The sequence below is a fragment of the Salmo trutta genome, chromosome 4, assembly GCF_901001165.1.
Source record: "Salmo trutta chromosome 4, fSalTru1.1, whole genome shotgun sequence".
In the NCBI taxonomy this organism is placed as follows: Eukaryota; Metazoa; Chordata; class Actinopteri; order Salmoniformes; family Salmonidae; genus Salmo; species Salmo trutta.
In genome coordinates this window covers 61,178,089-61,200,030 of record NC_042960.1, presented here as the reverse complement: position 1 = coordinate 61,200,030, position 21,942 = coordinate 61,178,089, and the positions used below count along the sequence as shown (strand labels likewise).

Here is a 21,942-nt window from a genome sequence, read left to right as displayed (position 1 = left end):
CATCATGAGGTAGGAAAATGATGTGGATATATTGAAGCAACATCTCAAGACATCAGTCAGGAAGTTAAAGCTTGGTTGCAAATGGGTCTTCCAAATGGACAATGACCCCAAGCATACTTCCAAAGGTGTGGCAAAATGGCTTAAGGGCAACAAAGTCAAGGTATTGGAGTGGCCATCACAAAGCCCTGACCTCAAACCTATAGTAAATGTGTGGGCAGAACTGAAAAAGCATGTGCAAGCAAGGAGGCCTACAAACCTGACTCAGTTACACCAGCTCTGTCAGGAGGAATGGGCCAAAATTCACCCAACTTATTGTGGGAAGCTTGTGGAAGGCTACCCAAAACGTTTGACCCAAGTTAAACAATTTAAAGGCAATGCTACCAATTACTAATTGACTGTATGTAAACTTCTGACCCACTGGGAATGTGATGAAAGAAATAAAAGCTAAAATAAATCATTCTCTCTACTATTATTCTGACATTTCACATTGTTAAAATAAAGTGGTGATCCTAACTGACCTACGACAGGGAATTTTTATTAGGATTACATGTCAGGAATTGTGAAAAACTGAGTTTAAATGTAGTTGGCTAAGGTGAATGTAAACTTCTGACTTCAACTGTATGTGTATTTTATCTAATGTATATGGGCTCCAGTATCTATTTGATCATGTGGATTGTTGCGATAGTCTAGTTATGATGTCCAAGCTAAATTTCCCCTTAGGGATAAACTTTGTCAAGCCAAACACTTTTTTTAATCCATATGCCAGCCTGTATGACTTGGTTTTTATCCATATGCCAGCCTGTATGACTTGGTTTTTATCCATATGCCAGGCTGTATGGCTTGGTTTTTATCCATATGCCAGGCTGTATGGCTTGGTTTTTATCCATATGCCAGGCTGTATGGCTTGGTTTTTATCCATATGCCAGGCTGTATGGCTTGGTTTTTATCCATATGCCAGGCTGTATGACTTGGTTTTTATCCATATGCCAGGCTGTATGGCTTGGTTTTTATCCATATGCCAGGCTGTATGGCTTGGTTTTTATCCATATGCCAGGCTGTATGGTTTGGTTTTTATCCATATACCAGCCTGTATGGCTTGGTTTTTATCCATATGCCAGGCTGTATGGCTTGGTTTTTATCCATATGCCAGGCTGTATGGCTTGGTTTTTATCCATATGCCAGGCTGTATGGCTTGGTTTTTATCCATATGCCAGCCTGTATGGCTTGGTTTTTATCCATATGCCAGGCTGTATGGCTTGGTTTTTATCCATATGCCAGGCTGTATGGCTTGGTTTTTATCCATATGCCAGGCTGTATGGCTTGGTTTTTATCCATATGCCAGGCTGTATGGCTTGGTTTTTATCCATATGCCAGGCTGTATTGCTGTTTTGTCCTGCAATTATCCCATGTGGACCACCAGCCCAAGACGGACTCACCTAAAACCAAAACAGAGACAGAGAACAGTTCATATTTTGTCATTTTTGTATTTTTGTCTCATTTTCACAAAACATGTACAAGGAAGGAAAAACCTGAGGTATTTTGCGTCAAGCAGCCTAAGGTATCAGGATTTTATTTAAAAAATGTACCTAAATTCATCAATATTCTTAGATACCTTGCTATTTACACAACATAACAACAATAATAATCATAATAATAATAATAATTCATCAATACCAACAATTATAGCAATCGGGACAGCCTGCATCTTCTCTTAACATGTTTTTAAATAATTATAACAACATCTTTTAAAAATAAAGAGACTAGAAGGAAAGCCTCAGAGAACTGAACACAGGAAATCCAGGTCTGACCTTACAGCAGCACAAAGGTATAGGTCAAAGGTCACAATAGAGAAAAGCTAACCAAAGGAAAAGAAAAAAACACATATACGTACATCATAAATAAATAGACAATCTCGCACCAGCAGAGCAATAGCATTCATTTATTCACTTCTGAATCACGTTCTAGTTTCATCCCTTCCGTTTTGTTTTGTTTTTATCAAACCTTTGGAAAATAAGAGAGTGAGAGCGATAGACTGATAGAGATAGTGAGGGAGTGACATGCATTGTGCTGATGTGCAAGCAATTGTGTACCCTGCGCCAGGCTTGGCTCACTGAAAGATCCCCTGAGAACAAACGAAAGGTGGTGGTATATCTTTGTGTGTGACTATAAGTGTCTGTGTGTTTATGTCTGTGTGTGTATGTGTGGGCGGATTTGTTTCAGTTATGGGCTTCTCTCATATCCCAACACAGTTTAGTTCTGTGTGTGTGTGTGTGTGTGTGTGTGTGTGTGTGTGTGTGTGTGTGTGAATTTGGAAACTAGCCAACAGAGTGAGTTTAGCAGTGTGTTAGGTGGATGTCTCTAACATTGTCAACTGTGTGGATCTACTTGCATATACCGGTAGTTGTTGTCATGAGCCCTGGAGAAATCAATAGTCCTTCCTACAATAATTTGCTCTTTAGTACTGGGTTGAATAAAGTTCTTCATTCTCGCTCACACACATTAACCGTCTCCCAGGAGATGCACTAACTGGAGCCCACAATCACAATAAATAACATCTTAATTACACTCAACTGAAGAGTCATCTCGGTGAACATAAGATGTTGAAAATACATATTTTGAATGTATTTTCAACTAAAAATACCTATTTTCAACATATTTTCAACCACAAATACATATTTAACATATTTTCAACCAAACATATGTATTTTCAACATCTTTTCAATGTAAATTCAACGTTTTCATGCTCATAGGGACTGTTCTTCACCATACCACACATCTGGTGATGTCACCAGAGGTAAGAGCAGGGGTGGGCAAACATTTTGGCTCGAAGGCCACATCAGGATTTAGGGAACCGATTTGTATGTCAAAATCAATTTTGGGGCCAGAAAAAGGGCAGTTATTTGGAAATATACAGGTCTATTATAAATTCTACAAACATTCTATCTAGTTTTAGACATTCAAATGTGGCCTAGAGTAGTTTTTAAACCCTAAATAATAATTTGCCCCCCATTTTGTTGGTTGTTTTTACTGAAACCTCCCATGGGCCGGATTGAATGAGCTGTAGTTTTCCCACCCCTGGGTTAGAGTGTGTTGGTACCCTCTTAGGAAGTGGATGGGATACTCGTTTTTGAAGAGTAACAGAAAAGTGCATTTCAACGTCAGATGAAACCCAAAATACATCACTCTTCCTCCAAACAAGGAACAGCACATATTGCTTGCTTGTAGTTTTGTGTGCATGAGTGTGTGTGTGTGCATGAGTGTGTGGTTGTATGTGTTTCATAAATACCATACAACAAAAACTGAGATTAACGAAGGAAAAGGAAAAAGTCCACAAAACATTCTATTATTTCTCATTACCAGAATGAACAGATCAAATAAATTACAACCAGAACTGAGATTTTTTGTTGTTGATTAAAAGTCCATTAAAATCGCTATATATATATATTCATATAGTATATATAGTATTTGTCTGTCTGTCGCCAGCCCTGGAGCATGCTCTGGGAGGCTGGGGTGGGGTATACTTGGGGGGTGTGGAGTGAGACATGCAAGTACTGAACTCCACTACAGGGAGGGCGTAACTTAGACCTAACTCCTCTCCTCCCCACCGCCCCAACAGTCACGTCACACTGTTAAACACTGGAAACAAGGAAGCAGACGAGTATTGCGGGAAAATACAATGCCAGTCTTTATCAGTCACTATGAGTCCTCTTAAACTGCAAAGTCTTTGTAAACCATGATGGGCTGACACGCCAACATGGAGGATTCGTCATTGTTTTGATGCAGTACCACCGGTATAGACTCTTAGGAGAGTCTGAATAGTCTCTCTCTGCATTGTGCTGTGGTGCGTTTCTGGGGTACAGAGCTCTTTCTAAGTCTTTGTAATGAAAGGAGGGGCAGACTGAGCCATGCTGTAGGTTGTGGTTCTCTGGGGCTGAAGTCTTTGAAATTAAGGGAGGGGCAGACTGAGGCATGCTGGGGATTGAAGTCTTTGGGAGGAAAGCACTTGGCTACGTCTCAAATGACACCCAATAACGAAAATAGCACTATACTTTTGGTGACTTTTGGTCAAAAGTAGTGCACTATATGGGTGATAGGGTGTTGTTTGAGATTTGCCCCTGGATCTGTTTTTCTTTAACTGACACCATACAGAGGAAATAGTTCACAGTTCATAGTTCAGTGTCAGTGCCCCATAGCCCTCCGTCTTTCCTCGTAGTTGTTCTCTTCAGAGCTTTGGTTGGTAGTACTGTAAATGTAACCTAGGAAATCGACAGCCTGCTGAACCCCATGTCTAGTCAAGGAACGCTAGCTAGATAAGGGACTCCCGGAATCTCTCTGGTGTTTCTGTCTTCTCAGAGTTTGAGTCTTTAACGCGGTCTGTTTGGGAAGTGTAAATTTCCCACCTCTGTCCTCCCTCCTCCTTCAGGTCCGTTTCCCCTCCTCCCTGGGTGGGCCGGTTGTGGTCAGGAGTGCGGTTAGTCAGGACACCTCGATGATCTCCATGCTGCCAGAGAAGCTGGACTGCTTCCCCATCTTCTCCAGCTCCTCCCGGGAACGCGTATCGGAGATGCCCTCCTCAAACTCCATCTGACAGCTGCGCCGCTTGAACTGCTTCTCGGTGCTGTTGGAGGCCGTCCCGTTGGCGACAGTCGTTGAGGAGTCCCTCTGTAATGGCGCTGATGACGACGATGCCCTTTTGTCCCGCTGCACTTTCTCCCGTAGCCGCACGCCCTCGCTACAACCGAACGCCACGTACGCAGAGCTGCTTCCGAATCGCACTTCCACCCCTCCTCCTCCGTCTCCTCCTAGTTCCATCCCTCCTTCCCCTACCTCTTCAGCCCCGAAGTACCAGGGGGCGTCGGCAGTGGGGGTGACAGGTGTGACTGGGGTGGTGGCCTGTACTGTGTCTCTGTGTTTGGTCCACATGGTTCCGGACTCTTTGGGGGGCAGAGAGAGAAGCATGGAGCCCTTTAGACTCTCGTCCAGGCTGGGGCTCTTGTGAACGGGTTGTACCGGGGAACTGGCTGTGGATCCAGATCCAGGGCCGTGCTTGGCTTTCCTCCTGGGCCTGGACGATGATGGGCCTCCAGAACGAACGCCCCCCTCACTGTGACCCCCAACGTCGAGACCTCCGATGCTGCCGCCGCACCCCGGGGAAGGGAAAGGTGACTCGGCCGAGCTGGGGCTGTCTGGGACAGGGGAGAACTGAGGGCAGACACCATTGACAGGGGGGCTGTCCAGCTTACATAGCTTGGGCACGTCTTCGGAGTGTGTGGGCGCTGCCAGGTGCAGGCAGTGGGGGCTGCTGGGGGAGTAGACAGACTTGATGTCCAGGGAGAAGGATCGCTTCAGCCGGTTAGTGTCCAGGATGCGCTCGGCCGACAGGTGGAGGCCGTTGAAGCCCTGCTGGAGAGAAGTCGGCGAGGGGAGCTTCGGTTCTGGTGGGGTCTGGGGCTCTATTGGTGAAGTGTCATGGTGACCGTTGACTTCTGACCCTGAGCTGAACCCGTTGACCTCTGAGCCCTGGGATTGACCTTTGCCCTCTGAGGTCTTGTCGTCTGACAGCGCCTGGAGGAGCCGCAGCCCCTTCTCAAACTCCAGCAGCTGGCCCAGGAAGTTAAAGTTGGGCGATATTGAAGGCCGTCGGTCCTTCACAAACCTGGTCAAGAGGAAATAAGAGGGAAAAATGTTAGTTCCAGTTAGAGTTGGGGCTCCAGATGCAAAGTAAAGCAAAACAAATACTTTGTAAAGTTCTTCTAAGCTACTTCCTGTGTAAACCTAATATTCATCGTTGGGTTGCGTGCATTTAAGTAGCAGGTTACCCCCGAATGAACTGGTGTGAACTAACTGCCTCACAAAAGATGATCCTAGGCAACACAACTAGTTCCTACTGTACACTAGTTCCTCTGGCAACCAGAAGAATGTCATTTCTCAAGACTGGGGGGTACAGATGAGCGTCTAGCATTTCCTCAAACACTGAGTCCACTTTTTAAAGATGCTGCAACTTAAGCTCAGCTGGCGGGGAGCGTCGGGTAGAGAGTGTACCTGTAGGCATCATCCGATGACAGGCCCATTGTCTTCATGATGTATGCAATGGCGATGGTTGCCGAGCGTGAGATTCCAGCCAGGCAGTGCACAATGACTCTGCAGTTTGACACCTTGGCTTTGTCTGTGGGAGGGGGGAACAAACACGTGTGAACACACACGGCCGTACACAAAACCCAGGAACAGGATTAGCTAGATTAACAGAGAGTCTTCTGGGAGAATGAAACACCCATCGAATTTGATTAGTTAGAATAGAGAGTCTTTTGGGAGAATAGACGGGTTAGCTGACAACGTCACGAAAATGATGCACACGCTTCAATGGGGCAGAAGGCTGTGTGTTATGGTTCTGGATGGCCAGATAGCTGGCAACAATGACAAGGAACTGGCATGTGGTGAAACGTAAGTGTCTCGTTTCAGCTCGTTTCATCGTGTTCTTGATATGACTGACTGACACATCTATGCTAATATGGCTCAAATTTGCTAGCTGGCAAGTTAACCAACAACTGTGTATTTGAAAGACAAGTGCTCATTGTGCAACTATTTATGTTTTCAACAAATATTGGAGACTAAATATAGTTTACATGTTAGCAGCAATCTAAACCAAACCCGTCTGTTTAAACCATAGTTCTGCACGCATCGGCTTTGTTGCTAAACAACCAACTCGTCTATGGAACACCCATAGAAAATAAACCACCTCTTCAGCACAGGGGTCATCGTCATCACGATTAACCTCGCTTTGGGAGTGTACCACTTGTGAAAACAAGGAGGGTGATACATTACAATATTGTGATATACTGAATATGAGGCCTGTTTCACTATGTTGTATGACATTCTTTTATTTCATCTTTAATTAACTAGGAGAGTCAGTTAAGAACAAATTCTTATTTACAATGACGGCCTACCCCGGCCAAACCCTAACCCGGACGACCCTGGGCCAATTGTGCGCCACCCTACGGTACTCCTAATCGGTTGTGATACAGCCTAGAATCAAACCAGGGTCTACTAGTGCATATTCTGCATATACGTGGTCCTCTGTAGCTCCGTTGGTAGGTCATGGCGCTTGCACCGCCAGAAAGTGGGTTCGATTTCTGGGACCACCTATACATTTAAGCATGACTGTAAGTCGTTTTGGATAAAGCGTCTTCTAAATGGTATATATTATATTCTCTGCACATGCAAAGACACACAATCATGACTTACCGATGAATTCATTGGTTTTCTCCAACCAGGGCAGTAGCTTCTCACAGTAGTTGTCATTGACAGGGATCCGCATGAAGTGGCTCTCGCTGATGAAGTCAGGCTTGGGACAGGTGTTACTGGCATTCAGCACGTACGTGATTCCATTCTGAACCATCAGGTCCTACAGACAGACAGAGAGACACATGCAGACAGGGGACTGTTAGAAAAGGCAATAACAGAGAACAACAGCTAACGCTTTATTGTACTTCCTTTCCTCTCACATTCCCTCTACTTCCCCTTGACTGCTACGGGCTCACCTTGTTGAGGACGTCTTTCTGCGATCCCAGGTAGAGGTGTGGTAGGATGCGTGTGGGGCCTATGTTAGCTACAGGTAGGCAGGGCTGGGATATGCTCATAGGCAGAGCTGGCTTGCTCTCACAAAGTCCGGGGAAGCAGGAGGAGAATGCAGCAAAGCCCCCTAAAGGAGAAAAAGAGAGAGACAGAGAAATAAATACAATTTCCGAAATCGGCAAACGTTTGGGAGCTACTGCTCATGCACATACAGAACTCGCAACTCCAACACAGAAACCTGCTTGACTTTACATTTTCCCTGTTGTCAAGTGAAAGTCTACACACCCCTTGCACAGTTGTCACGTTTTCCTGCCTGGATTCAAATTATATTATTTTTCCTACTGATCTGCATACATTTTTTTATTACTCTCTCTGACTGTGCACTGAATCCCCTTACATTACAGACTGGTGTTTCAACAACATGGCTGAACCATTTCAAACTGTTTGCATAACAGTTGGAGCTAGATTGTGGGTTAGGGTTTCTGCTCCCAGCTCAGTAGGAAATCGTTCTCTGCTGCACTCTGGGAGATAGTTTGGCTGCTGGGCGGTGAGGAATGTGTGTGGCTGGCCCTTTAAGTGCAGACGGCTCCACTTTGGCCTGTGTGTGTGTTAAAGACTGTGTGTGTGTGTGTGGCTCTGTTTCCTTCATGAGCTCATGTCCTGTAGCAGAGCATTGCGTCAGGGCTGGGGAATGAGAGAGGCCACAGGTGCAGGGCCAGCACAGAGGCCCAGTAACATCCCCCTGACAACCGTGCAGTACACACACACTACCACCTGGGGTGGCAGGTAGCCTAGTGGTTAGCGTGTTGGGCCAGTAGCCAAAAGGTTGCTAGATAAAATCCCTGAGCTGACAAGGTAAAAATCTGTCGTTCTGCCCCTGAACAAGGCAGGTAACTGACTTGCCTAGTTAAATAAAGGTTACATTTAAAAAATAAAACACAGATGAGCAGCGCACACACAACTGTGCAGTACATACACTAACCACATACATTCATACAGCAGCACACAAAGATATAATACACATTTGCTCACACTCCCTTTCAAAATCTGACTAAAACACAGACTTACTCTGCATTACCATGGTTGTTTAACTTCTGGCTGGATGGGAGGAGAAGGGGAGAGCGAATGACCTCGCCAGGCGAGGGAAGGAGTGAGGGAGGGAAGAAAAGGAGTGAGGCAGGGAATAAGGAGTGCTTCAAGGAAACCCTGAGCCCCAGCAGAAGGATTAGAACCTAATCTAGGTTCAGTCCTGCCTGACCCGATCTGGGCTACTGCCAAACACACACACACACCCAAAGAAATGACATCACCCTGCTAAACTAGCACATACAGGACATGACATGACATAGCCTAAAAGTGTAACACACACCAGGCTACAACACAACACCCTTTAACTCCACACACACAAAGCTGTAAGTAAGCACTTTGCTAGTAATATATAACTGGCTCTGTAACCTTAGTTTCTAGTAATATATAACTGGCTCTGTAACCTCAGGTTCTAGTAATATATAACTGGCCCTGTAACCTCAGGTTCTAGTAATATATAACTGGCTCTGTAATCTCAGTTTCTAGTAATATATAACTGGCTCTGTAACCTCAGGTTCTAGTAATATATAACTGGCTCTGTAACCTTAGTTTCTAGTAATATATAACTGGCTCTGTAACCTCAGGTTCTAGTAATATATAACTGGCTCTGTAATCTCAGTTTCTAGTAATATATAACTGGCTCTGTAACCTCAGGTTCTAGTAATATATAACTGGCTCTGTAACCTTAGTTTCTAGTAATATATAACTGGCTCTGTAACCTCAGGTTCTAGTAATATATAACTGGCCCTGTAACCTCAGGTTCTAGTAATATATAACTGGCTCTGTAACCTTAGTTTCTAGTAATATATAACTGGCTCTGTAACCTCAGGTTCTAGTAATATATAACTGGCCCTGTAACCTCAGGTTCTAGTAATATATAACTGGCTCTGTAACCTTAGTTTCTAGTAATATATAACTGACTCTGTAACCTCAGGTTCTAGTAATATATAACTGGCCCTGTAACCTCAGGTTCTAGTAATATATAACTGGCTCTGTAACCTCAGGTTCTAGTAATATATAACTGGCTCTGTAACCTTAGTTTCTAGTAATATATAACTGGCTCTGTAACCTCAGGTTCTAGTGATATATAACTGGCTCTGTAACCTCAGGTTCTAGTAATATATAACTGGCTCTGTAACCTTAGTTTCTAGTAATATATAACTGGCTCTGTAACCTCAGGTTCTAGTAATATATAACTGGCTCTGTAACCTCAGGTTCTAGTAATATATAACTGGCTCTGTAACCTCAGGTTCTAGTAATATATAACTGGCTCTGTAACCTTAGTTTCTAGTAATATATAACTGGCTCTGTAACCTCAGGTTCTAGTAATATATAACTGGCCCTGTAACCTCAGGTTCTAGTAATATATAACTGGCTCTGTAACCTTAGTTTCTAGTAATATATAACTGGCTCTGTAACCTCAGGTTCTAGTAATATATCACTGGCTCTGTAACCTCAGGTTCTAGTAATATATCACTGGCTCTGTAACCTCAGGTTCTAGTAATATATAACTTGCTCTGTAACCTCAGGTTCTTGTAATATATAACTGGCTCTGTAACCTCAGGTTCTAGTAATATATAACTGGCTCTGTAACCTCAGGTTCGAGTAATATATAACTGGCTCTGTAACCTCCGTTTCTAGTAATATATAACTGACTCTGTAACCTCAGGTTCTAGTAATATATAACTTGCTCTGTAACCTCAGGTTCTAGTAATATATAACTGGCTCTGTAACCTCAGGTTCTAGTAATATATAACTGGCTCTGTAACCTCAGGTTCTAGTAATATATAACTGGCTCTGTAACCTCAGGTTCTAGTAATATATAACTGGCCCTGTAACCTCAGGTTCTAGTAATATATAACTGGCTCTGTAACCTTAGTTTCTAGTAATATATAACTGGCCCTGTAACCTCAGGTTCTAGTAATATATAACTGGCTCTGTAACCTCAGGTTCTAGTAATATATAACTGGCTCTGTAACCTTAGTTTATCCTACAGTGGATATGGGTCTGAACGCAGAGCAAAGTCTGCTGGGCTGAATATGAGTCGTGGTGGAGTCAGCGAGAGCAGAGTGTATTCTGACCCACAGATAGACAGAAAGGCAAACAGACAGACAGACAGACAGACAGACGGCTATATCTGGTGCCTGTCCCTTTAAGACCAGAGAGCAGAGGAGTAGAGAGGAAAGGAGGAAAGAGGAGAAGAGGAGAGAGGAGAGGAGGGCCTGCCTATATCCAGCTATTAATGGCAACCGGCAGAAAGATGACATCACCTCTCCACATGCAGCAGACAGGCAGAGAAAGAGAAAGAGAAATAAATAAATAAATGAAGAAAGATAGTGAAAGAGAAAGAAAGAGTGGCTCTTGTTATTACTAAGGGAGTCCCTCTTTCCTCAATTAGCACACTTTGTTTCAGCAAGAGTCTATGATATATTCCTCATTCAAAACCCTTCCTCCATATGTAAAGGTCTTTATTCACACAGTACAACGCTACATAAACAGGAAAACACACACACACATCACCTAAGTTACATGTCCCTTTTCATTACAGGAGAGTTGTTGAGAGGACAGGGTCAGCATGGGATATTCTGAGAACCTCACTTCCTCTCCTCAGGTACAGAGAGCAGAGATTACGAGTCAGGATTGTGTGCCTGCATGGGTCTATTGAGGCCTATAGCGTTTCAGTAACATTGGGTCAACACCCATCATCACACACACCACTGGGATGTCCAAAAGTTTACAGTGGTCCTGTGCTGTGTTCTTACTCAACACTGATAACACACAATCTCCCCGTCACCATCGCTGGTCACCTGGCCTTCAGAGTTAATGTTGCTATGGCAACAAACACGGGATGATGTGGTTGACTGCTGTGTCTATTGTCCCCGGGGTGCTGTCACTATGGAAAAACCCACCAAGAGCACGCACATGTATTGTGCCCTCATACACGCGCGCATAGACACTCACACTCAGAAAGTACCCAGAGAGACATGCACTCACATCCCCCAAAAGCACCGGACAACACATCTCTCCATTTCAATCCAAACACATAACTGAAAATACCCTGTCACATACTGAGGCCCAGCTGTCTGATGAGATGACATCAGGAAGTCAACTGTCTGTAAGCGCTGAGATCACCTTTAGTCTTATGACCAAACACAGTCAGACACCAGGTCTGTGTCCCAAAATGGCACCCTATTCACTATGTAGTGCACTACTATTGATCAGGGCCCATCGGCTTCTGGTCAAAAGTAGTGCACTACATAGGGAATAGGGTGCCATTTGCGATGCACACAACACTTTAAAAAATGATGGTCTAAAAACAGACAGTGGACAGAGCACGTTGTGTTATTTTGACCCAGCCAGTTAGGTTGCGTGAATAACCCAACATGTTGGGATTAACCAAACATAGGTTAATTTAACCATCAATTGGGTATTTTTTACTTTCATGCTATGTTGACCTAGCAGCTGGGTCTTTTTGCAGTGTAATCCTTAGGTTCTTTTTAGGAGGCATGGCTTATTAGGGACTTGGCTTTCAGCTAGATGTTATTGGCCACCCATGAGAATAAATGTCCTTATATATATATATATATATATACACACATTCTTCAGATTTACTTTTGCGTTATTGATTCTTGTCTTTTTGAAACCAGTCTGTTGGAGGAGAGAGCCCAGGCGTGGCAGGGGCACTCTGGGTCTTTGCTTTTCCTTATGTCTTTACTTTTGTTAGTATGTTTAGTTCTTGTTAACTTGTGGTAGCTTTTTCAGTTTTTGGCTCTAGTTGCTTATGGTTGTGTAGGGTGGCCCGGTATAGCAAATTGTTTGTTAACTTTTAGCTTTTGGCCTTCCCTGTAGCTCAGTTGGTAGAGCATGGTGTTTGCAACACATGGTGTTTGCAACGCCAGGGTTGTGGGTTCGATTCCCACGGGGGGCCAGTACGGAAAAAAAAAATGTATGAAATGTAAGTCGCTCTGGATAAGAGCGTCTGCTAAATGACTAAAATGTAGCTGGGGTGGCTTTTTGGCTGGCTAGCTTGCTAACTAGCTTTCTGGTTAGTCTAGCCTGCTAGCAGTTGGCTAACTTGCCCCTCAGCTCGTGTTAGCTTACTGTTCTCTCTCTTTGCGTCAACCTTTCTTCCTGTTCACCTTTTTGTCTAGCCAGCTTTAGCTTTCTTGTCAAGGTATCTAAGTGTTGGCAGCTGTTAGTTGTGTTGTTTGTTCGTTTTCTAGCCTGCTAGCTTGCTAATTGCTGTCTAGCTTAACCGCTGGGTTGCTCACCTACTAGCCTTCTCTGTTCTTAGCTCTCCTGTATCCTCACTATAGTTAATTGTTTGTCAGCTATTATCTGTTTTAGATTTAGCGTGCTGGCCGGCTAGTTTTGCTGGTTTGCTTTAGTTGAGTTTGTTGATAGCTTTGTTGATAGCTTGCAAGATGGCGAGCCTTGGCCTGCTAGCCTTCTCATCCTGCTAGCCATAGCCTACTAGCCTTTTAGCCTAGTATAGCCTAACCCCTTTTCAGCTCGTTGTACATTCTAAGACATTTGGTTATTCATAGTGGGCCTGCATCATGTCAGACCCCAAGCCAGGCATGAGGAAGCACCACAGTGTGCGGTTTCTCTTGAAACTTAAAGATGGGAAACAACTGGATTTGTCCAGATTGGACTTCTCCAGAAAGTTCTTGCAAAATACCCTTAAATTCAATCCAGGTGTTATAAACTGCATTCTTGGGTTGCCTTTAGCAAATAGGTTCGATGTGAGTTTCCAGACAGCAGCTCTGTTGAAAGAGTTCTAGACCAGGTATGAAAACAAAAAAGCTAAGTTTGATCTCTTCACTGTGGATAAATTGTCGGAGGAGGCCACTACTAAGGTGGTGGTCATCAGTATGTTCAAAGAAACAGTGAGTGGGGAAGACACATGCTTTTGGCTGAATAGAAATTGTAAAGTGACAGGTGCACCTAAAAAGGTAAGAGACATCTGGAATTGCAGCTGGCGAATTCCAATCCAACAAAGAGCAGATCTATAAGGGTTTGGGGGCTTACACCTGCCCTCAGTAACGGTGTTGGGAGAGAACCAGGGCTTCATACAACCAAAGTTCTGTAGGAAGTGAGGAGAGCAGGTGGTGTGCAGGGGACTGGGCCACTCCTTGGACTGCTGGAACCGCAGAAAGTGTCATCTCTGTGATGAGGCTTTTCTCCACAGAGATTGCCCCCAAGTGTACTCAAATGGCACCCAAGGGTGGCTCTGGTGTAGTGAGTACAGAGCAGGGGTTGGTCATTATTGTTGATGCGGTGGAAGTTGCAGGTGAGGAAATGGAGGCAGGAATTACAGAAGTTGGTGTGCTGGGAGGGCAGGTTGGGAGGTTGGTTCCTCTGAGAATAGACCAAGAGTCTTCCTCTCAAGCTCCCCCAACACAGTTTCCTTTTTAAGCAACATCACTTTCACTGAAAACACCCCAAACCTACTGTCTCTTCAGACCCTTCTTGTGGCCTCCACCCGTGCCCATCCCCGAATCACAAAAGGTTGATTGAGGTTCAGAAAAGTGGAGAGGAGGTGATAGAAGTGACAGGTGGCACGCTTGGTGACTGGGCTCCACGTTGTTGTTGGGGTATGAGAATGGGCGTCTCCTGACCCTGATCCTGAACCTTGAAAATGTATTATTGCCATTTGTTATGTGTTTTTTCCTCTCTCCTTTGTGTTTGATCCCACTCCAGGCAAAGAAGCTGATGGAGGGACAGCTCCTGGCACCACCTGGTGGTAGGAGCAGTGCGATACGGCTTGCTCATGGACTGGGCTCCAGGCTGTGTTGTTGGGGTATTGAAAGGGGCATCGCAGGCAGCTAGAGGGGAACAATGCAGTGTTGTCTTGAGGTCACACACTCAGATGGCACAATCCATTTTTTACTTTGAAAACCAGAGTATCGGTTGTGACGTGTGTGTTCAAATGTAATCTTGTCAAACGTCTCCTTCTTAAACCTGTGTAGGGTTGGGCACAAATGGTTACATCGCGCCAACATCTTGCACAGTTTGGTCTGTACAGCTTGGCCAAGCCGGTGCAGAAGTATATCCTGGATAACCACCCAGGGGTCCCTCTCGACCAGTGGCTGTCGTGTGTCCGGCACTACAGTCAGAGACCACTGCCACTAGAGACCAATGCAAGGAAGCCCCCCCTCAGTATCCTGTGCCTGCCAGCAGGGGAGGTCTTGCCAAGAACATTGCTGCTGTACAGGGGTAGTCAGAGACCCTTTTCAACTCGGGACTCCACCAAGCTCTGGCTCATCCCCTTCAAACGACATGGAAGCCCTGCAGACCTCCACAGACTTGCTGGTTTGGATGCATGTGCCGACATTTGTTGACACTGCTTATTTAGAATGTAATGTGAAAATGTAAATGAGTTTGTTAAAGAGTCTATATACATTTTTTTTAATGCAATTATTTATATACCTTATTGCCTAGTAAGATATATGACTTTATATATCCCCACAATGGAATTTACTTGGGTTTTTAGGGAACTCATACATTTCCGTAAGCTTCATTGAAGCTACAGAATTGAATGTTCAACCTTAACATGTGATAACTACATAACAGAACAGATGAACAGGAATGACATTTATTCTCAAGGTTGGCTATACGTATCTGAATGCCACGCCCCTACTAAACTACAACTCGTCTTCTGATCTCACCCTCTGGGTCGTATCTCAACAACCCACAACCAGTAGATGGATAGAACGATGCACATGCTTCCACTGAGAATTTAGTTTACTTTGCATTTGTTTTAACAAAGGGAGCACCTATTTACTTCAATGTTAAGTGTAACTATGGCATTTCAAAGTACTTTAATTTGTTTCATCTTATGTTATTTAACATGTAATATATGTGTTGTTGGAAATCTGAATGGCCAGATTGCTAGCAAGAATGACAAGAAACTGCCATGTGGGGAATCGTAAGTGGCTTGTTTCAGCTCGTTTCATCTTGTTCTTGATATCATGTCTTGTTTTGAGGTGTTTTGAATGATTTCATGTTAATGCTAATATGGCTCAGATTTGCTAGCTAGCTAACCAATAATTGTAACGATGTCTACAGCACTGCATCTCAGTGCTTGAGGCGTCACTACAGACCCTGACAACCGGCCGTGATTGGGAGTCCCATAGGGCTGCGCACCGTCGTCCGGGTTTGGCCGGTGTAGGCCGTCATTGTAAATAAGAATTTACAATGAATTAACTGACTTGCCTAGTTAAATAAAAGTTAAATATATATATATTTTTTAAACAATGTATTTGAGAGGCAACAACTCCTCATTGTGCAAATGTATTTATGTTTTCAATAAACATTGGAGACTAAATATAGCTTGCATATTGTCAATAATCAAAGCCAAGCCCGTCTGTTGTGCCACCTAGTTGCGCACGCGTTGGTTTTGTTGCTAAACAACCAACCTGTCTATAACCCAGCATCAATAACCCAGCAGTTTTTCAAGAAAACAACCCAACTAAGTGACCCAACGCCTGCAATTAGGTCAAGCAAGTGCAGCTCAAACTGAAAAAAGACTGTCGTTTCAGGCTCCTGCTCCTTTTAGTTTCAAAACAACTGTTCTAGGACCAGTTGCCCGTTCCACACAGTCTCACCTTCACCATTATGAACTGAATAGCCAAACTGACCCTGGTTGTTGAGTAGCCATCCACCTTTCAGTCTATGCATGGTAAACAACTCACTGGAAAGAGGGCGTCACAATGGGCCCACCAGCCAGCACAGACTTCCTATTTCCCCCCACATCCCATCTCCACTGTCCCAATACTCCGCAGCTTATATCATGTATTTTGTTCTCTCCTCTCTTGGAGCGGACGAGCCCTCCCTCGTTTACCGAATGGTCTCTCTCTCCCCTTTTTCTCTTTCCTTCTCTCCCTCCACAGGGCACTCAATGGGGAGAAGTAGGGTAATGTACACAAATCAATGCAATCTAAAAATGCTCCACATATGAATGAATTTCATAGAAAAATACATGTTTACAAGAAGTATATATCAACATATATCAACATATTGTAGAAAGAAATTGAAAGCTTGTAGCAAGTTCATGAGGACACAGAAACACATGGATTGTTTGTTGCCATAATACGGAAAGCAGAAATGCTTTTTCACCAACACAAATCACATCCTCCATTACTACAAACACTGTCTTCTGGTAAATGTATCCTTTATTTAACTAGGCAAGTCAGTTAACAACAAATTCTGATTTACAATGATGGGCTACCAGGGAACAGTGGGTTAAGTGCTTTGTTCAGGGGCAGAACGACAGATTTTTACCTTGTCAGCTTGGGGATTCGATCCAGCAACCTTTCGGTTACTGGCCCAACGCTCTAACAAGAATTGGTGAGTTATGATACAAGGTCTGTTTGTATGGCCTGAAATCACTGAGATATTGACTGAACACACACAGAGAGAGAGAGAGAGAGAGAGAGAGAGAGAGAGAGAGAGAGAGAGAGAGAGAGAGAGAGAGAGAGAGAGAGAGAGAGAGAGAGAGAGAAAGAGAGAGAGAGAGACTGTCTGTAACATTACGCTGTTGGTACTATTGACTGGCCCTCAATACCAGACCCCTCTCTGTGTGTTTGTGTGTGTGTGCATGGGTGTGTGAGAGGCTTTCAGCTGCATTATGCCTTAATGGAGGGAACACACACATGCACACACACACGCACACTCCCCCTCTCTTCTCCATCCCGGGGGCATTGATTTGCCTGAATGACTGCCCTCCCTCCATCCCTCTCTTCTATCGTTCATGTGGGAGAGACATGACACCATCCTCTGTGCCCCTCCAGCTGTCCCCTGTGCTCTGTAGGGGACATTAGCATTTCAATGTGTCTCCCCCACCGCTATGACATCATTGCACACATGCCCCACTCCACTCTGCTCCACAAAGAGTATGCTACAGCAGCAGGGGGCCTGAGGGTAGCCACTAGATCAGCATGTTACAAAGAACACCACAATTGCAATATAGAGGATTGAAGGGCAACCAGTATCTGTTTGTGCCTATGTTTATGTTACGGTAGATTTAGCATGTGGCTAACACAGATCTATACGTCAGTACGGTATCGTTAGCATGTGATTAACAGAGATTTTTTTTGTTGAGTTGAGTTTTATTTCAGTATACATGGGAGCTAAAAAACTGAATTGTGTGTACATCAATAGATTTAAGAAAAAGTCAATGTCAATACATGTGTTAGCTAATCTAGATCCATATGTTATGGTGGCGTTAGAATTTAGCTATGTGTGTTTGAGTGTAAGTAGTGAGGCTGGTCTGCAGCAGCTAGGCAGCTAACCTCCTGAGGGCAACACAATCTAAAAATAACCACTAACAACACCTCTATTCTCAATAGGTGACGACAAATGTGTGATTTTGTCTCACTCTGGGCTAATCTGCCCATCTGCCTTGAAGCTGTGGTGTGAACACACGCATACGAGCACTCAATGTGCAGTGTGAACAGGACCAGGTGTTGGGCACACTGCACTGAAACACATGCATACTATACTCTGATGCAGAATACACACTCTACAGCACATCTATACACACAGCAAATTGGCCAGTGTTACCTAGTGTTGATTTTTAGGATTGTTTTTAATATCTATGTTTTTGCCAAGTTCATTGATTGACTGATTAATCTTATTCTATATAAAGATGAATAACATACATTTTTCTAAACTAATCCAATCAGTTAGTTAGATGTATTGCACTCATTACTGAAATGGTTTTGACAGTCATTCTGAATGCAGGTTGCCTGTGAATATACATTCCAACTGTTGGATATCCTAACTCTGACTGGATTCCAAAAGGAACTACACATCACTTTGCAAGCCAGTAAAATGTGACTTGCAGGCCTGTTGTGACCTGTAAACCAGGAGGTTCTTAACATCACTGTGTTACGGTAAAACTTGGCCATAAAAGTGAGGCCTTATGATATATTTAATGTATTGTCATAAAAGTTTAATTTTAACGGTAACATTCAACTACAGGAGCAAAAATGAACAATTAAAACAACCATGTGTCTCTGTCACTAACAAATACAGTCATGGGCAGTAACTCGACATTTTACACGAAAAGGAAAGGCACAGTGGGAAATGATATTGAGGCGTGGCTTAGAGTGGGCGTGACTTTCAACACATTATTTTTATCTACCCGTTTAAGTGGTCCATGATTATGTAACTAAAGTTTGAGCATATCGGTTACCAGTTTGGATGTTTTTGGAAGTACTTAAGAGCATGTTGCAATGAAGATGTGAAAATATTACTATAATGTCCTAAACCCAACACTGAGTGACCTTGTTTGAGTGATAGACTGCCTTGCATAATTGTTAAAAAGACTATATGTGTTATTGCATAACACCATTGGTGCAAACTATATACACTTCATAGTGTTAAAAATACTATATGAGGTGAGAAAGAGAAAATAGAGTGGGAGAACCAGAGAGAGCGACAGAGGGCAGGAGAAATGGGCCTTGTGATAGTTTTACATGTCAATGACCACAGGTGGAGTGAGCGTGGGCACTAACCCGGATGACACTGGGTCAATTGTGCGCTGCGTCATGAGTCTCCCGGTCACGGCCGGCTGTGACAGAGCCTGGACTCAAACCAGGAACTCTAGTGGCACAGCTAGCACTGTGATGCAGTGCCTTAGACCACTGCGCCACTAGGGAGGACCCTGTAACTGTATTAATCAACAGTCTGATACTGTATAAACTGAATACAGTAGATTACCGTAGAATGCACAGTAAAATACCATACATTTGTTTTACAGCACACTAAGACCTTTCATTTCAACAGTCAAACACTGTAAAATGCACAGTAAAATACTGTAAATGTGTTTTACAGTATTAATTATGTTGCATTGTGAAAAACTGTTGTGGGCGGGGAAAGTCTATGGCTCATTAACATATTTTAAACCGTGCCTTGTAAGAGGCTTTATTTGTTGAACCCGTGAGTACCCCCACAGAATACAGTAATATACTGTATTTTAGGAATTCTACAAACCTTGTCCTGAAACTCTACAGTAACTTACTGGCCAATTGTTGCCAGTGATTTACTGTAATTCAGAATACAGTTCAAAAACCTTTTGAACTCTAGTGCATGGTATTGTTGTTTCACACTCATTAACACATTTTTATGCATGTCTTGAAAGAGGTTATATTTGTTGTGCCTGTTAATGTTACTGTATCAATTTAAGTGATATGCGGTAGTGATTCCCTACCAATTAAACGTATATAGGGAACAGATCAAAGTGGCAGCAAGTCACAAACCTTTAACGGTTGAGTGGCTAGCCATGTCCTTTTGATCTGTTCTGCCCGGTAGTATTGACAGTTTAGAAGCCGTTGTTTAGGCTTAAAGTGAAAATGATAGAAAACACCATATATCAGTTGGCATAGTGTAATATATAATTAAATATTCACTATTAGCAATTGCTGATTTTATTTTTGAACAAGTCAACAATAAAGTACTATAATGCTGTTTTGCTATATATATTTACTGCAGCAAATGATGGTGCATTGTTGAGAATGAATGTGGGCAGAGAAAGAATTGCTGGCTCATTAACATATTTTAAGGCTTGCCTTGTAAGAGGATATATTTGTTGCGCCCATTAGTGAGAGTACTGTACCAATGTAAGTGATGTGTGGCAGTAGTTCACTAACACCTAAATGTATGTAGGAAAAAGGTCAGAGGTGTAAGGTTAAATAAAGGTCAAATAAAAAAGTAGAGGTGAAAGTATCTTTTAATGGTTGAATATTTACCTATGTCCATTGTTTAGGCCTCTAGATGTGCAAGCGATAAATATCATAGATTATTCATCAATTCAAAATGCTTACAGTCATGCTGCTTGCTATAATCCCTTATAACTACAGTAACATACTGTAGACAACAATGTGTACTGTTTAATGCTCACTTTTACTGTATTGTAGTGTGTTCCATAGCTCTGGCAATAAGTTACCGTGAATACTGTACATTAGATTACAGTAAAACAATTGGTACCGTAAAATGGATTACAGTATCTGTACTCACTGGCCAATTGCTGCCAGTAACTTATTGTCAATTATACAGGAAATGTTTTACAGTGTACTGCAGCGCTGAGCTCTCTCTCTCTCTCCCTTTCTCTGTCAACTCTTTCTAACCTACTGACACCCCTCCCCAGACTGGGTCAGTACACACCTCGTAGCTCCCTCCCCTCCTTGGTCCTGCGGACTCTGATCTTCAGCCTCCTGTCTGACTCCTGCAGGACAGGCCAGAAACAGTCCTCAGCCGGGGCTATGACCACGTCCAGAGGCATCACCCTCAACACGCTCAACATACACGCGTTCTAGTGCACTCAGATCTGGAACACACTGACTGCCGTCCAGACCAATGGAGTCCCCCAGGAAAAACAAACAAATCACTTGTTCCCGAAAAACTTCAGAAGGAAAGCCGGTCAGGTCTAAAATTCCACACTACAAAGTCCCAGTTGTCACTACTCCGACTGGTGGTGACCAAGTCCAAGTCCAAACTCAGATCCCAAAGTCCAAGGAGGGAAGGAACCTTAGTCCCTGAACTCAAGAGAACGGACGGAACCCACTTCCAGAAAGTAAACTACTCCCAAACATCTGTAGATGTACTGCCCACAAGTCACTTCTAGAACTCATTCAGTTCAAATCCACCAAGAATCATATTTTTCCTATAATATCTACCAAAGCCATAGAGGTCCAGCAGTATTTTGAGGAATAATGAAAGGAATAACTATGGAGAGAAGAAAGAGGAAAGAGTGTCTGTCTGTCTGTCTGTAGCTGCTACTGAGTGTGTCTCTCCGTGCCTTCTCTTCGTGTGTGAGCCCACAGGCAGAAGAGCAGTACCCTATTGTTGTGCTGTTTCGCTCTCCCCGTCTCTCATTCGCTCACACTTCTTCCCCTCCCTCCCTGCTTCCCTCTCTCTCTCCCTCCCGCTCCTCTGTGTAGAGAATGACGTAGTTGTTCTCTCTCTCCTCGCTCGCTCGCCCGGGGGGTGAATGAGCTCACTTGCCGTGAGCTCAGACTCTGACCCTGCCCTCCCTCTCTCCCCTCCTCCCTCCCACTCTTCCTCCCTCACTCCCTCCCTCTCTTGTGGAGCCAGTGCTCCGTCATAGCTAATGTCTAAGGCATGTAACCGCATTCCTTACTCACCAGACAAATATGTGGTCACCTCAGGGGCCTAGTGAGCTGGAGCAGGGAGAGACAGCAACTACTGCTCTATGGGTTTTAGCAAGATACACACTGCACCTCTGTGTGTTAGTGTTCAATTAAATAGTTTGTGATT

The 21,942-nt window shown here is 43.7% G+C and overlaps 1 protein-coding gene across 3 annotated transcripts in view; it reads right to left on the bottom strand.

Annotated features, from left to right (window-relative positions):
• Window positions 1–1,468: 1,468 nt before the first annotated feature.
• Window positions 1,469–21,942, bottom strand: part of LOC115192771 (dual specificity protein phosphatase 8) — a 99,536-nt gene continuing 79,062 nt past the window's right edge. For 2 of the 3 annotated variants that reach the window (XM_029751616.1, XM_029751618.1), the window contains exons 3-6: window positions 7,539–7,699; window positions 7,243–7,402; window positions 6,043–6,166; window positions 1,469–5,656 (exon numbers count right to left, since the gene is read on the bottom strand). In XM_029751616.1, coding sequence (XP_029607476.1) covers window positions 4,477–5,656; window positions 6,043–6,166; window positions 7,243–7,402; window positions 7,539–7,699 — 1,625 coding nt within the window. In that variant the 3' untranslated portion in view covers window positions 1,469–4,476. Of the gene's footprint in view, window positions 5,657–6,042; window positions 6,167–7,242; window positions 7,403–7,538; window positions 7,700–20,829; window positions 21,551–21,942 lie in introns of those variants that run through there. The other variant, XM_029751617.1, reaches the window with a different exon arrangement.